Source organism: Polistes canadensis, unplaced genomic scaffold, assembly GCF_001313835.1.
Source record: "Polistes canadensis isolate GaletaPanama2010 unplaced genomic scaffold, ASM131383v1 scaffold_7, whole genome shotgun sequence".
Taxonomy (NCBI): domain Eukaryota; kingdom Metazoa; phylum Arthropoda; class Insecta; order Hymenoptera; family Vespidae; genus Polistes; species Polistes canadensis.
The window spans coordinates 402,022-418,066 of NW_014569554.1; the positions used below are offsets into that span (position 1 = coordinate 402,022).

A 16,045-nucleotide genomic window follows, 5' to 3' on the forward strand; every position below is an offset into this window, starting at 1 on the left:
ATTTACAGTAATGGCACTAATACTCACTCTAGCTGTATATGTGCAATATATTTAATTAGAATAGCCTCGATCATGGCTCGAACGTTAATAACATTAATAATTCGTTTCGTAAACACTCGGTCTCCTTTCACAGACCACGACTTCGATCAATAAATGTATCAACAATAAAAACATTTTCTTAGGTGATGAGATCAGATCGTTTGTTTATTTTTAGTAAGACCATTAGTCGGTCGATGTCTTCCGTACTGTTAAGACGTGTTTCTCGCTAAGTTTTCGGAATGATCACGTCGGCGGCATGGAATTTTAATATTTCAGGTATGAATGCGTGTGAGTGTGTGTATATATATATATATGTGTGTATGTGTATGCATATTAAATATGAAACTTTATCAATGAGGTAAACGTATGTTGGTAGGATCATTAAAATGTTTGTATAGAATTTAGAGAATGGAGTTTTAATATTTTAACATTATATGCGTGTATGCATATATATATATACACAAATATGTCAGCGTTAATTTGTATATTTTAGGTAAATCGTAGAAATAACTAGGTGTTTTTTGGGCAAGCAAATAAAAAGAATTTTATCATACACTAAAATGAGTAGTTTTCAAAAATAACGTTATCTAAATCGATATATTATTTATAATTGTACATAATATAAGTGATACACTTTGATATTGCAACTTTAATTTATAGAATAGAAATCTACTTATCTTGTCTTTGAATAATAAAAATTATATTTTAAAGAATATTAATTTATTAAATGACCCGAATTAATAAAGATTATACGTAGGGTCAGACACAAAGGGATAAATTTTGGGCAAAAGTTTATCGCGAAACGGGTTCTCTTTTCGTCCTGATTCATCTTAAGATAGGTGTAAGGAAAAAAAAACGCTTAAATCCACCCTTTGACCCTTTTCGCGAAGCGATTGGCAACCAAGTGAGAGAGAGTGGATCGAAGGGCCACGTGGTGCGGCGCGCGCGGGATAATCAATGCAATGACGTCACCGAGCGCTCAACCAATCCGGTGATAGCTCCATTCAAACCTGCTAGCCTCGGCCGCCGAGTGGAAACTCGCTGACTTCCGTCGGACTTTGGCCCGACTGCAGTTCGGCCTCGACCACTGAGACGCGCGTCGCGAAATTTCCAACCCCTTAATACACCAATATTCTATTTCATTATTCCGTAGAATTTTATCCCTTGTTACTATTTGCTTTTTTTCAAATAAGAACGAACCTACTTTGTTTTTTTTTTATACGCCATTTATAAAGAAGTACATTTTTGTTTTCTTCTTTTAAACGTGACAAATTATTCTACAACACTAATTATTCGTAACGATTCAAAGTATACGCATTGTGAATTGTATCTATCAACATTTTGGAAGGAACGAAGAAATAAAAAAAAAAGGAAAAAGAGGGGAAGTTACGAGTTCCTTGATAGCAGCCAAATCGAATTGTCATCGATTTTCTCTCATCAATTTTGGTTTGATCTTGTGAGAGAAATACGATCTATCGAAGGTAACCTGGTGTGGATCGTTTGTTCTAAAGAGAAGAAGGGGTAAGTCTTAAAGTCCAAATAAGTAGAACATTTTATCTATACAAGTAAAAGAGATGAGTCCGGGGTGGTTTCAATCCTTCTCATTAAACTTTCCCTTTCTTACGAGTATCAGAAAGAACAAATTTTGTAGCTATAAAAAAAAAAGAAATAAATTTTGTAATAAATGAAGAAAAGAAAAGAAAAGAAAAATTTGAAAATCCTAATTATTTACGGGGGAGAGCGGAGGGGGGGGGAAGATTCGAACAAACCGCGAAGTGTAGCATCGCGAAGAACGAACACGTGGCAGGGTCTCTCGACCCAAACACACGCCCACACGGAATACTCGGCAGACGAGACGCCCACGTTTCGGAAAATCACGTAGCCAGTATTTTCTCCGAATATCGCGAGAGAAAGCACACCAAACTTTTCTAACTTATCTTTTAATAGATTGACCTTCGTATTTTAAACTTATTACACAGGAACAACTGTTAACGAGATTCTTATACTTTATCAAAATGATTCAAACTATTTCTACAATCAATTGTAAATCCTTGGTCAAAATTTTTACCAATAGATTGTTCCAATCTCGAAAATTAATAATTAAATATCATTGTCAATAATTTAATGCAACTACAAGACGACGACGACGCATTGCAGGGAAGAATTTCCTTTTCAAATAAAACATTCGATCTAACGTAAAATCAATAATATTATCTGTAAATCGAATATTGTTCTGTGAGTGTTGTATTATCGACAACGTAAAACAAAAAACAAAAACACATGCAAAAAAATAAGAGAAAGTTACTATCGAAAGAAACAATCGAGGCCTTCTTTCGGAAAAAAGGTCGAAAAGGATTTTCGAAAGGGGGGTAAAAAAAATGTTCACGGTTGTCGTTTAGCTCGTCGTTAATTGGGTCAAAATATGGTGCGTTTCTCATCCCCCTCGTCATCCTGCGGCCAGTCCCGCTTAACCCTCCTTGCCCCTCAACTCTTCTCGCCCTTTTCCTCGGAATGAACGTCACGTCGGGGGAGGTGATGACGTAGGTAGATGCAGTCGCAGGATTGGCCAGGAGCTCGTTGACGTCACGGGCCAGAACCTCTATATGCGCTTGCACCTTTCTCTCTCCCACCACCCCTATATCGTCGCCGCCACTGCTTGGGGAGGGTGCAAATAGTCATCGCGAAAGGGTGCACGCCGGTTCAAAGCCCCAGTTTTCCAAGGCTGCCCGATCTGGTAGGTCGCCCCTCTCTTTCTTTCTTTCTATATATCTATATTTATCTCTTTCTCTCTCTCTCTCTCTCTCGCTCTCTCTTTTGCCTTGACTACCCTCTTCCATACGCCATGGACGAATCATTCATCGTTTCCTTTCTCCCCAAAAATAGTTGCTTATTATAAACCAAGGTAATATATAATTTATAGATCCGATATTCCGATTTTCGTTCAACTTTTTTTAATATTATATTTATAAGATATGTATGCACGTAGATATAATATATATATATATATACATTTGTGAATATTCGAACGTCATCTTCTATCTAACTGGAAGCACGAGTTTCGACCTCATCGAGGTAGCTCGATCTTTTTCTTAAAGTAGGTCGTTCATAAAGGTGCTTATCTAGATCGTCTTTACGTCTCACGTTCGAGGAGTTGTTCTATTCATCCTCCCCCCACACATCCTACACCTTCCCTACCATCCCACCTACTCGATTTACAACACTTTCGAATCTACCTTCTTTTTTTTTTTTTTTTGATAACACCGATTATCTCTCTCTTGTATATTTGTATATTTTTGTTTGTTCGTTAAAAAGAAACGAAATTGTGCTCGATAGATTAGTATCAATCGTAAACGTCGTGAGAACGGAAAGGACAATTTTTGTATGATCAATTTTTGTTAACGACCATACAAATTTGCGATTAGATTGATTTAGGAACGGTGTGATATAACGTCGACGTTTTTTCTTTTTTCTTTTTCTTTTTTTTTTTTCATAAATAAAATCCCATTGAAGAGAATTCCACGGAAGGATGGAGTACCATGACCCGATGACCTACATATTCCATGACTTGCGTCATTCACAATCTCTCCCCACCAAAAGTCACGGCAACGACACGCATCTGAAAGAGGGAGCTTGGAAGATAGAAAGAAGCAGAGTGTGCGTGCTTGCTTGCGTGTGTCTCTGGGGGAAAGAAAAGTAGTTGAAGATAGCAGAGGATACGTATTTATGTGTGTGCGCGTGTACAGTATAAAAGAAAGAGACAGAGAGAGAGAAAGAGAGAGAAAGAGTGAAATCGAAGGCACGCGACAACCAAAGCACTTCTATCGAACTACGATGTCCACTTTCGATTATTCGTTTCAAGGACGTACATCTAATACTTTATTATATTCGCGAGTGTTCCGAGTGCATCAGTGTGCCTGTCTACGTTTGATTTATTTGATTAGATTACATTTTTTTGTTCTATCCCAAAAAGATGATTTTTCGAAAGCTGATGTATAAGAGAGAAGATTTTCTTTTTTTTTTTTATTTCAAATCAACCCTCTCTTCTCCAATTGTTGTACTATATTTTACAACCCCTTTTCAATTTTATTGCTTGTTTTTTTTTTTTTTTATATAGATGAAAAGTAGATACGCGACGAGTGTATAGAAATTAGAAAATAAATTTAACATTAATAGAGAGTAGGCCAATCGTTGGCAAAAAATTGATCCCCCTCCCCCCCCCCATTCTTTTTTTGTTAACCGTAAGATTTGTAAATGGGTACCATGGTGTGCCTGCCGTTGCTTGGCAACCCATCCTGGGTCAATGGGATACGCGTTCGTTCGCGAGAAAAAGTGGGTCAACCTATGAGATCTCCGCGTCTTCTCGAGTTCTTAAAACGAGAAAGTAGGCGAAAAAAAAATAAGAAGAAGAAGAAACAAAAAAGAAAAGAAAAGAAGAAGAAGAAAAAGTCGCTTGTATCTCATTGTCGGAAGTTTCTATTTCTTCACTCGTTCGCGATTACTATCAATCTTACAAAGAACAAAGTTTTATGTCAATTTTCATACGTACGAGCAAAGCATTACATTTATATTTATTGTGATCGAAAAGATATTTCTATTTAATACTATATCGAAATTAAACGAACGATCAGGTCGTGTTTTAATCGTGAATAAAATGAAAATAAAATAAGAATGAAATGTCAATGATTAAATTAATTATAGTTGAAGGTTTAGCCCTCGTTGGGCATGTAATCTACGCTACACGGCTCGATTCCTCGCTAAAATCTATTCTTGTAATATCGATTTCCCTCTGGACGAGTCATCTTAAATGATTAAAGATGTTACTTCTATTTTTAAGAATACTTTGTTATTAAAAAAAATGAGAGAAAACAATAAGATTCGATTAAACATTTTAAAAATGTTAAATCTTGCAACAACGATGATTAAAACATTGTTCCTTACATTTGGATATATTTTCTTTGAAATATTCCTTAATGATTTTGTAAAAAATTATTCGCAAACTTTTGATCCGTTGTTTTATTTCAAAAAAAAAGAAAAAAAAGGGGAACCCGAGAAAGAATAGGAAACAAAATGGTGATATCCAATTAGAGAAATATTAATCGGAAAATTACTTGTGTGTGAAAAAATTAATTAAAAGTAGAGCGTAAAAAAAGGGAAAAGTTGAAAGAACAAAAAATGTTGTTGGTAAGATGAAAAAGTAAGTCGCCCTTGGCTCATCTTCGCGATCTCTCCTTCTGACCCGAATACCTATACGGAAGGTGACGCTAGCTATTTATAGAACCACCCCCGACGAACGACCCCGGTTTAAACGCGACGTGACAAAGGTCTGCGCTAGTCGCAAAGCAAAATTTCATCGTCTCATATTTTTATTATCCGGACTTATCTATCTTATAAATAGTTACATATCATATACTCGCGTATTCGATTGATTAATTAAATAATAAAACAATAGTATATATATTTATTCAATATTTCTTATATTGCATAAAAATATATACATCAATGCAACTTATGTACAATCTTTTACACACAAAGTTTTATAATATTTTATACATTCGTAAGAAAATCATTTTTATTTACTTTTTTTTATCTTATCCGTTTGAATTCAGCGTCCCTTGAATCGCTTGGATTCTTTTGCTCATAAACTTTTCTTTTTTTCTTTTTTATCGATATATCGTAACATCCCTTTTGAAGATAAAAGAGAACGCGAGTTCAGTGCCCTGGCGCAAGCGTATCGCATTCTGACGTCGCGTCAAAGGCGACATTTTAGCACGTCATCGATGTACCGCTTGATTGTTGACATTATCATTATCGGTCCAATCCTATATTCGATGATTAGAGAAGGGAAAAAAAAATATCTATAATCGATGACGATGACGACAATTGCGACTCTGCATTGTGACGTCATTAATTAGTATTTTTATCACCATCCCATTATCTAGCTTTTGTTAAGTGTAAGTAAGTTTGCATCATCAATGTTACGAGGGATGAAACAATTCTATTTTTATAATATATAATAATCGTTTCTGACAAAGGTTAGTTTAAGGGCTTGAAAATCTAAAGGTACAAGGTTTGAACCCGAGACCAGATCATCCAAAAGGCTCAACAATTTTCATTTACAAATCCATTAAAGTATAATCAAGAACATAAGCATAACTATACTGGGTAGGTATCGCCAAAAAAAAAAAAAGAAAAAAAAAAGAATAAAACAAATATCTTTTCGTAGATAAAATGAATATTACAATTTTATAAGTTGACAGAATTGTTGTTAATAATTAAGAATGCAAATTTTGAGCTTAAAAATAAATAAATAAATAAATCTATCTAGTGATTTTTCAGTAAATAAAGGAGAGTGTCTGAAAGATGAAGAAAGAACGTGGGAATAGATGGAACTGGTATGAAACTGTAATACCGAGGTAGGTCGATAAGGGTTCTCTGGGCATACGTTAGTACAGTAACTGGATAGTGCAGAAGTTGGTAAATGCAGCGGAAGGCAAATGTTCCTGCTGTAACGTTGGTAAAACCATCCTACACAGGATTGCGTATCGATAAACGTGATAAAAAATTGCATTATTCAAAGAGTAACGACCCGGACGAATTTCTTAGGACATCTCTAGGCACATCGATCTATGCACAACTATCGTGGTGTCTGACATAATCTATGACTACTCTACTCGAAGCGAAACGTAAGTAGCGTATAGCCGGACACAGACATCGTTCTCTTACTTTTTTATTTGATTTATTTTCTATATACAAATTTACCTTATTTATCGCGTGTACATACAAAAATCATATTTTAATTGAAAAATTATTCAAAATGTGTATGCACAATTATTTGCATTTGTATAAGAGATAGAGCTTGAGTTAACGTACAATTTCTTATGATCTGATATTATAAAAATCCGTTCAATGATCGAAAACATCGATGAATGTCGTATATATTAATGCAAACAACAAAAAAATAAATAAATAAATAACTGTTGTGCAAATTATGAAAAAGTGCAAATGATCAAGCTGCATCGTCGATCTTTCGATCCTCGAGTAAAACTCCCCAAAAAAATGTTAAATTAATAAGAAAAAAAGAAACATATGACAATTCTACGCCAATGAAATTGACAAGGCTTCCCGTGGGGTAGCTAGGATTAATCCCGTTTACCTCGAGCAGATTTAAGGCTTCTTATGCAACTTTACGTCCGGAAGAACCTACGCTATTGGTCTACGAACGTATTTCTTTCTGTCACTTCCAAACAAAATAGTATCCTTTGATTGTTTCTAATAATTATTTTACGTTCGTTCATGTTCGAACGAATAAAATGCTGATCATTTTTCCTACGTCATTTGTTTATAAAAATGTTATAGAATAAAATCATACAGGAGGAGAAAGAGGAGGAGGAAAAAAGTTTTGTGGCGAACCAACAGTTCCTACATGTTTTTAAAAATCAGTTACTTTCTTCGAGACTTTTGATAAGCTTGAAATTTAGGATCGTAGTCTTGTAATCTAAAAACAAGAAAGAAGAAATTGTAATTGATTTTTAAAATCGTTGAAAAAAGCCTATGATCTAATCTGTAAAAATATTCAATGATGTGTATTGAAATTGAAGTCGCATACGACAAATACGAGAGAGAGACATAGAATATAATTGATAAATTAATGAAAAATGAAGAAAAACACACACAGAATTTAGATCTTATTAATAATGATTTCTCAATTAGAAATCCCAAGTTCGTTTTGTCAACCCTCCTGTCACGTTACACCCAATCTTTTAGAGCTGCCGCATGGTTCGTTGTCCACTGTATCGTATAACCGATTCTATACACAATGGCGTAGGAAATCAAAATATCATTGTATTTTACATATGAAATTATAATTGTAAAAAACAATATATCCACACGAAAAAGATTGTCGATCGATTTCATCGTTAACTTCTACGGCGTCAAACGTTAATACATTTAACAATATAAATGTTCAACGTATTTAAGTTCAAGAGGAAGAGAAATCGAAGAAGGAAGAAAATGAAAGAAGAAGAAGAAGAAGAAGAACAAGAAGAAGAAAAAGAAGAAATAAAAAAGAAGTATAAAATAGGCAAGCCGTCTTATGTTTCTGTCTTATTTCATTGTAAATTTGCGATATGAAATATGACATAAACTTAAGATGGGTACCTATATGATCGACGAGTTAGATCGGATAATCCAAAAGGATAATAATATACAAAAAAAAAAGTGTAAGTAAAAAAATGTTATAAAAATTGAATGCACGCGTTGACCGCCATGTTGGTTTCCTGTGACCAACGTTTGCTCTTTCAATGGGACTACGAGGATCATTCGTATATCGTTCGAAATCTTATTTTCAAATTGTAGCCTCTGCGACAAAACTTATCAAACTTGTGTGGCGGTCAACGTTTCGAACGGCTATTTATGATTTTATATTACACGTTTAATTTTTTATTATTTTTACGCGTATAAACAAAAAAAAACATAAATTATTATTAATTAATAATAAACTCGGACCGTGTATTGAGTTGAACATTTTAATCTACGACTATAAAAATGTATGAAATTGAATGAAAATTGAATTCGTGAGAATAGAAAAAAAAAAAACTGAAACATGATTCAACGAAGAGAGAAAAGGAGAAGAATAGGTTTGAGTAACCGTCAGTGGAGAAGAAGCAGGTTGGGCCAGGCAGACGGACGAAGCCTGAGCCAAGGGTGCTAAGCCCTGAATCCTAAAAAGTGTTTGGAGCTTACTCGGCTAGTGTTACCCCCTAGTGTACCCCTCAAACCCTCTTTCTACATTGGCAGGGACGTAACGTGTCCACTCTGACGCATTCCTATCTCACCTTGCTACGCTTTCCTTATACTCCTTCTTTTCTTACATCTTACAGAGTTATGATCTAAAGGACGAGAGAAACTTATCATTTAATTATATTAAAACCCTTTGTTTTTTCATTTATGCGTATGAATGCCAACAGGATAATTAATGTTATATTAATTAGGATTGTTGGAACATTTGTTTGTATTTTATATATGGAGGATTTATATATATATATATATATATATATATATATATATATATTTTAGAATTTTTAATTAGGAAGTAAAAGGATAATATTTTTGAATATATTCTTAATAGAATATTACGTATTTATATAATATATGTACGTGTATCTATTCGAACAGATCACATAATCATGTTATAATAATCAGAACTATAGACGAGAGTCTATTTATATTTTAAAGATCGCTATAAGTTTTCATTCTTTCTCTTCCACTCTCTATCTCTGTCCTTGTTTGAAAATATTTAAAATAACGAAACTAATCGTAAGGAAGGAAAACTAAATCAGGATATAAAAAGCATGATTAATATTTATTTGATGAGACAAGTAAGAAGAGAAGGAAGAGAAGGAAGAAAAGGAATGCAATAGAACTGTGCCAGAGGAGGAAGAGAAGGAGGAATAAGAATGAAAAAGAAGAATTCCATGAGTTAGTGTCTCTGCACGGGGAGCACAGGCAGGGAGACAGGTATGAAAATTAGGTCGTCCTAATGCCGGATCCCACTATTTACCGAACGGGGTAATTGCTTCACGTCGGTATGTATGTGGGGTACGTTTTAAGGATTCACCTCTTCACAATATCATTAAACACTACCACCAACGGCACCACTGCCAGACGGCATTAGTCGGGTCAGAAGATAAACTTATATAATAGTATTTAGGAAACTCGTTTACGCGATCAACATTAAAATATAACTAAATAAATAGATCAAAATCCTATCGAGATTCGTTGTAATCAAAAAATAGAAGTAACTATCCTATTTTAATCATGTTATAGAATAGCACCATCGTACAAAATAGTCAAAAAAAAAATGAAAAAACGGTCCCATCGAGACTCGTTAATATAATCTAAGAAATAAAAATCATTCTGAATGATCTTATTTTTCAATGGGTAGAGATGATCACGTATGGAAGAAACAAGTAAAGGGGGTTGATAAAAATATAGATAGTAAACGGATAAAGATGAAATGAAATAAAAATTGGATATTCGGTATGTATGAAGCGTGTGTGTCAGAGCTATGCGATTCGATCATGTCTGACTTCGGTTAACGCAAATACGATTTTGCTCGTAATACTGGCTGTGCCCTTATTTCCGAAGAAACACGTGTCTTGCGAGCTTAAAGCGGAACAATTATTGGTCCCCTATTTCTAAAGCCATACTTTCATTGGCCAATGGATTAAGTAACCACGTGGTGTGTTAGTATATAACGAAGGGTGAACTAAGAAACTAACGGCAGTTGTGCTTCAACGGTGCAACGGAAATAACGAGTGCGAACTCACATTTTTTTTCATCGATTATTGTTCGTGCAGTGTCTTTTGATGACTTGACTGTCGTCGATTTTTTAAGTGCCACCATTTCTAAGTCTTGCGATATTTAAATATTTCAGTTTCTTCCGTCAAGGGCTGCGTCAAGGTTTTGTCTTCCTTAGTTTCTCTATTTGATTCTGTTATTTTAAATTTTCTTTTTAAGGGATACGTAATGTTTGTGTCAAAAGAAATAGGATACAAATTTGTGACAAATTTTCTAATCCAATTTTCTCGAGATAAGTTACTCGGGAAAAGAAATTTCTTCTGTAAGCATCACGTGAATGTTGGATTTTCGATCAACGATATGGATCGTCGGCAAGGATCCTTCTTGGATTGCAAATGTTAAAATTTGAAAGAAAGGGACGCAATGGAAACTTTCGAGAAAAAGGGCTTCGAGATGTACGATCTCCTCTTCTTCTTCTTCTTCTTCTTCTTTTATTCTTTCTTTGTTAAATGAAATAGTAATATTAGATAATACTAAGGATACGCGTATATAATAAAAGGGGGGAACAAAAAAAAGAATGGAGGATAAAAAGAGTTTGGTAGAAAGTCGGTGAGATATGCAAACGACACTAGGTTTCTAGTAAGTCGAACGTATATACTTTGAAGAGAAGAGATCGAAACCACTGAATTTTGTATTCGAATTGAAACGTTCTAGCCGAGCTATGCAGTTGCCAGCAGATGTCCAAGCACCCACAGCTCTAGTATTTTACCGACTTACTTTACTTATTTTAGCAAACGGGAAAAATATTCTCGCACTATATGCACGCGCATAACTAATATGCATATATCCTATCTATAGTTGCCTATCTTACATTTTTCTAACATTTTTTCTTTACCGATCAAATATCGGACACTTTTAAAGAATGTCAATTGCAATTGTTACCTTAGCTATGTCGTATATAATGTCCGTGATCGCGTTGTTAAAAAATAAAGAGAAGTAGACATTAATTACGTCGATATTTTAATGTTGAATGATAAAAAGAAATGTTACAATTGTTGAGACAAATGTTAATGAACAAAATTTGTCGTTGTTTATTCGTTCTTTTAATCATAGGAATTGATTAAACGATCTTTCGTTTCTCTAAACTCTAAACTCCAACTCTCTAAATCTTTATAAATGATTATTATATGGCAAAATGTATAACTAAACGAAAGATCGAAAAAAATGATATCACAGACGCGATCAAGGAACACTTATTGGACCCCAGTGTAGCTGCTGGCCACTGCACAAGATTAGACATAAGACTCTTGTGCGTGTGACAGCGGCTATGATGGGGCTTCCACGGAACATCAAGGTCGATACGTCGATGGAAATGTGCTACACTACTATACTATTGTAAGAGAACCCTAAAAAACTTTTAAGTTTTGATCACCTTTAATCATCTTGACTTCTTCGACAATTTACTTTGATGCAACGTTCTTTCAACGAGACCAAAGATTTGTCATTGCAAACTGTTCTTTCATAATTATTGATATTCAATATCTTTAGAATTAAAAACAAATGAATTTTCGACGTCGACCTTTTGTGTGTGTGTGTGTGATTAGGAAAAAGAAAAATAAATCCTGTTCTTTTTTAATCTACTGTGGGAATATAATTAATTGCCATTTCGAATGTTATGTAATAATTAGAAATTTTCTTTGTAACAAATTATTTTTTATCTAGATAACATTTTGCTATTATTTCTCAAACATCTTTTGCAGCATATTAGAATGATCTATTTGGATGATAATGTGTCATGGTGTATGATATTATAAAATTTATAATAATGTTATCAAGTGTCGTTGAAAATATACAGTTTTATATGTAATTTACATGTTTTAAAATAAAAGAAAGATACATGTGTTTTTATTTTTAATACTTATAAATATAACAAATATTATATATATATATATAAGTATATTAGGAAACATTAATATATGCAAATGATGTAATGTAATTATATAATAATAATAATAATCTCTTATTATAGATTATTATTATTAGATATTATTTTATGTTCAAAGATAAAATATACGATAAAGACCTCATTTTTCTCATGTCATATTGGTTTAAACAAAAAAACTATCCTATCCGATCTTTTCCGGTTATACAATACACAGTTTCAAATTTGTTTTTATATTTTGAAATTAATTATCAAACATAAGCTTAAATTTTAAAATAACTGACAGATTAAATGTAATTTAGAAATTATTTGAATTTCGGTATCAAAAATAATCTCTGAAGTCGTATCATTGTCTAACTAAAAAGATATTATAATATATGATTGTGACAAGAAGAATAAGAATAGAATTCAAAGTGCAATAATTTCACAAACAAAACTTTCTTACCAAAATAACGCTGACACATTTTCTAATACTTCTATCTTTTTATAATTAACACGAAAATAAACTTGGAAAAATTTGAACCCTAGTGTCACAATTGAAAAATATTTTTGTAGCGACCTGCTGTCGATAAGCAGATTTCTACTTTATCCTATGCAACGACTGGCGCCGCCATTCTCACTGCTCGTTCTTTGGCAAACTACTTGAGCGCTAGCACTCTATCATAGCTAACAGCGTTTCTATGGGAACGTTAAGGTTTCCGTAGTTACAAAGACTTTCTTCTTTCGTTGTTAGAAAATAAATTAGTTAGTCAAGAAGTTGCACTTATTCGCTCCACAACGTATTAATCCTCAACGCATTTTTCGTACCCGCTCGGATCACGTCGGGGTCACCAATTATGTAGCGGCAAGAATCAGGAACTAGAATACTATTGGTTTGAACTCTGATCACCACTACTATTTTTATGTAACATTTATTTATTTATAAACTATTACAGAACAAAACGAAAACAAGAACAAAAACGGATAACAAAAATGCGTTGAGGATTAATACGTTGTGGAGCGAATAAGTGCAACTTCTTGACTAACTAATTTATTTTCTAACAACGAAAGAAGAAAGTCTTTGTAACTACGGAAACCTTAACGTTCCCATAGAAACGCTGTTAGCTATGATAGAGTGCTAGCGCTCAAGTAGTTTGCCAAAGAACGAGCAGTGAGAATGGCGGCGCCAGTCGTTGCATAGGATAAAGTAGAAATCTGCTTATCGACAGCAGGTCGCTACATTTTGTATTAGTTAAGCGAACTCTAGCGGATATTAGAATAATTATATGTACTGCTGCATTATCGACAGGAACATTTTTCGATTAAATTCTTTCTAATACTTGTAAAATACTTAAATATATTTAAAATTTTTCTGTCATCGAGCAACGACTAGAAAATAAAAAATATCCTAATTTAGTTAATAACTAGCGTTTCAATTGCTCCATTTTAACTCGATGTTCTGTTTCGCAGCAGTCAATACATAACGTATGATGTACATTACACGCAAATAAAAATCGATAAATGTAATAAAAAACAAATATTTTGATCTACTAATATCAATATCTTTCTCTCTTATTAAAAAATCTTGTTGCACTCGTTCATATAATAAATAAATATGTATTAATTTATTATTTCCAGGATAACCAATAGCATTGCTCATCGTACAAGAATCCTCGAATACGATTGGCTAGTTAGTAAAACTTATCTAAGCCAATCGTATTCGGTACCAAAATAATTTCTTTAAAAACTCTGATGCAGTACATTAGCGTTGAGATATTAAATAATAAATATAGATTGTAGATTCTTATAAATAATCAAAAACAAGAGATAGAAATACGGAGCAATAAAGTTCAAGGCAAATTATGTGTCGTATCGAAACGATACACTTGTGTTACCATTAAAATTTAAACGAAAGCTAAAAAAAAGCAATCAAAAAGGGGAAAAAGATATCTGTTAATGTTTATATATTATTTTGAAAAATGAATCTCTTTTTAAAACAATTGAAATAATCGTATATACTTGATATCCGGTATAAATTATGATCTCAGGATAAATCTGTTATATATAAAAAAAAAAATCTTGTTTATTTTCGTCGAAGTTTTATCAACGATAAATATTTTTATAAAATCATAAATAATATTTTTCGATCTTGAATTCCCGCTATTACTAGTCTTACACTCACCCACAGTGCTATACGGCACTGGTTAATAAATTGTATACATATATCCTTAGTTATCTGCAGCGTCGCGCAATAGCTTACAAGCGTTCATCCATCCTGCAGTTCATGCGTAACCTCGTTGCGTAAAATCTTGAAAAAAATATTTTACCGAGCATTGCAGTCTTTCGTGAGAAAAATTAAATAACATTAAATTATAAATATATTATTATATATATTACTCTCAACAGACATAATTATAAAAGATCTTACGAAATATTTGAAATCATGAGTCTCATAAGACAAAATTTTCATCTAGACTGCGAAAATGGATTAAATAAACAAATCAACATGGAATTGAATGCAAGTTACGTCTATTTGTCTATGGTACATAATTAATATATCACATATTTTTTATGGAGATATTCTGTCGTATATTTTGTATTATTTGTATCGAGACAGCGAATCGTTTCTGTCAACTCGGTGTTGTTAGGAGTTATTGATTATTTTCAGGCTTACTACTTCGATAGAAGTAATGTCGCTTTGCCGGGTCTCTACAGATACTTCAAAAAAGCATCCGACGATGAACGTAAACATGCTATGAAGTTTATGACGTATCAAAACAAAAGGGGCGGCGATATAATATTAACGTCCATCGACGCACCGCTGACAAGCGATTGGTTGTCTGCAAAAAATGCTATGATCGAAGCATTAAATTTGGAAAAAAAAGTTAACGAGGTATGTTTTTATTTAATTAGTTATATCGGCTATACTTTCGATAAACTTTTACGTAAGCATTTTCACGTATTGTTACTTTGTGTTTTCTACGAAGCACAATGCCAGTGTGTCTTTTACAAGTTTATTTTCGCATGTGTTAGTTAATTTAATTAATAAACATACGTTAACATTACGTACGTTGTCAAAGTATTCCATCGTGGTTAGTTCGAGTTACACAACTTTCTTGGAAACAGGGGGTGTAACTCAGTGGTAGAGTGTCCGCTTCGCATGCGGAAAGTCCTGGGTTCAAATCCCAGCTCCTCCAACGCCTTTTTTTTTCTTCCTTTTATTTAATTGAATTAACCAATTAATAATGTTGACATTTTCGATATCAAAAATATTAATATTATTTATTTAAACATATTAATTAGTAAAAATTTCATTATTATTTATTTATTAATTTTGAATATATTGTCTTTTATTCTTTCTCACCTCCAATTTATTTTTACAGTGTCTTTTCTTTCTTTAATTATTTCTGCAAAAGAAAGAAATATAATCAGGAAATGAATTATTACATTTATAATACATTTTATTGTTAGAGTTTATTGGAATTACACGCCATTGCTGCGAAACACTCAGATGCCAATTTTATGGATTATTTGGAGACAGAATTCCTTCAAGAGCAGGTGGATTCCATCAAGAAGATCGCCGATTATGCTACTAATCTCGAAATGGTAGGGGAAGGTCTTGGAGTATACATGTTCGACAAGGAAATGATAGAATGAAACGACAGCGCATATTTTTTCCTACGAGTTATCTAATTACATCATATAAATTAATAAATTTTATCATTAACGTATTATATATAACGTATTATATATACATATATATATATATATATAAGAGTGAACCCA

The 16,045-nt window shown here is 33.1% G+C and overlaps 1 protein-coding gene and 1 non-coding gene across 2 annotated transcripts; both read left to right on the forward strand.

Moving 5' to 3' along the window:
* Window positions 1–14,479: 14,479 nt before the first annotated feature.
* LOC106791336 (ferritin-1 heavy chain-like) lies at window positions 14,480–16,013 on the forward strand. Its single transcript, XM_014756907.1, has 3 exons — window positions 14,480–14,801; window positions 14,928–15,152; window positions 15,731–16,013. The coding sequence occupies exons 1-3, from the start codon at window positions 14,703–14,705 to the stop codon at window positions 15,914–15,916; spliced, it is 510 nt and encodes a 169-aa protein (XP_014612393.1). The 5' UTR covers window positions 14,480–14,702; the 3' UTR covers window positions 15,917–16,013.
* Window positions 15,385–15,456, forward strand: Trnaa-cgc. The gene has a single exon. It is a non-coding gene; the product is annotated as a tRNA-Ala (tRNA).
* Window positions 16,014–16,045: the final 32 nt, after the last annotated feature.

Bases quoted from the DNA above. Each gene is read 5' to 3' on its own strand.
- LOC106791336 (XM_014756907.1), top strand. From the start codon at position 14,703: ATGAGTCTCATAAGACAAAATTTTCATCTAGACTGCGAAAATGGATTA. The intron at 14,802-14,927 runs GTACATAATTAA...GATTATTTTCAG, and splicing joins GTTACGTCTATTTGTCTATG to GCTTACTACTTCGATAGAAG. The intron at 15,153-15,730 runs GTATGTTTTTAT...TTTTATTGTTAG, and splicing joins TGGAAAAAAAAGTTAACGAG to AGTTTATTGGAATTACACGC.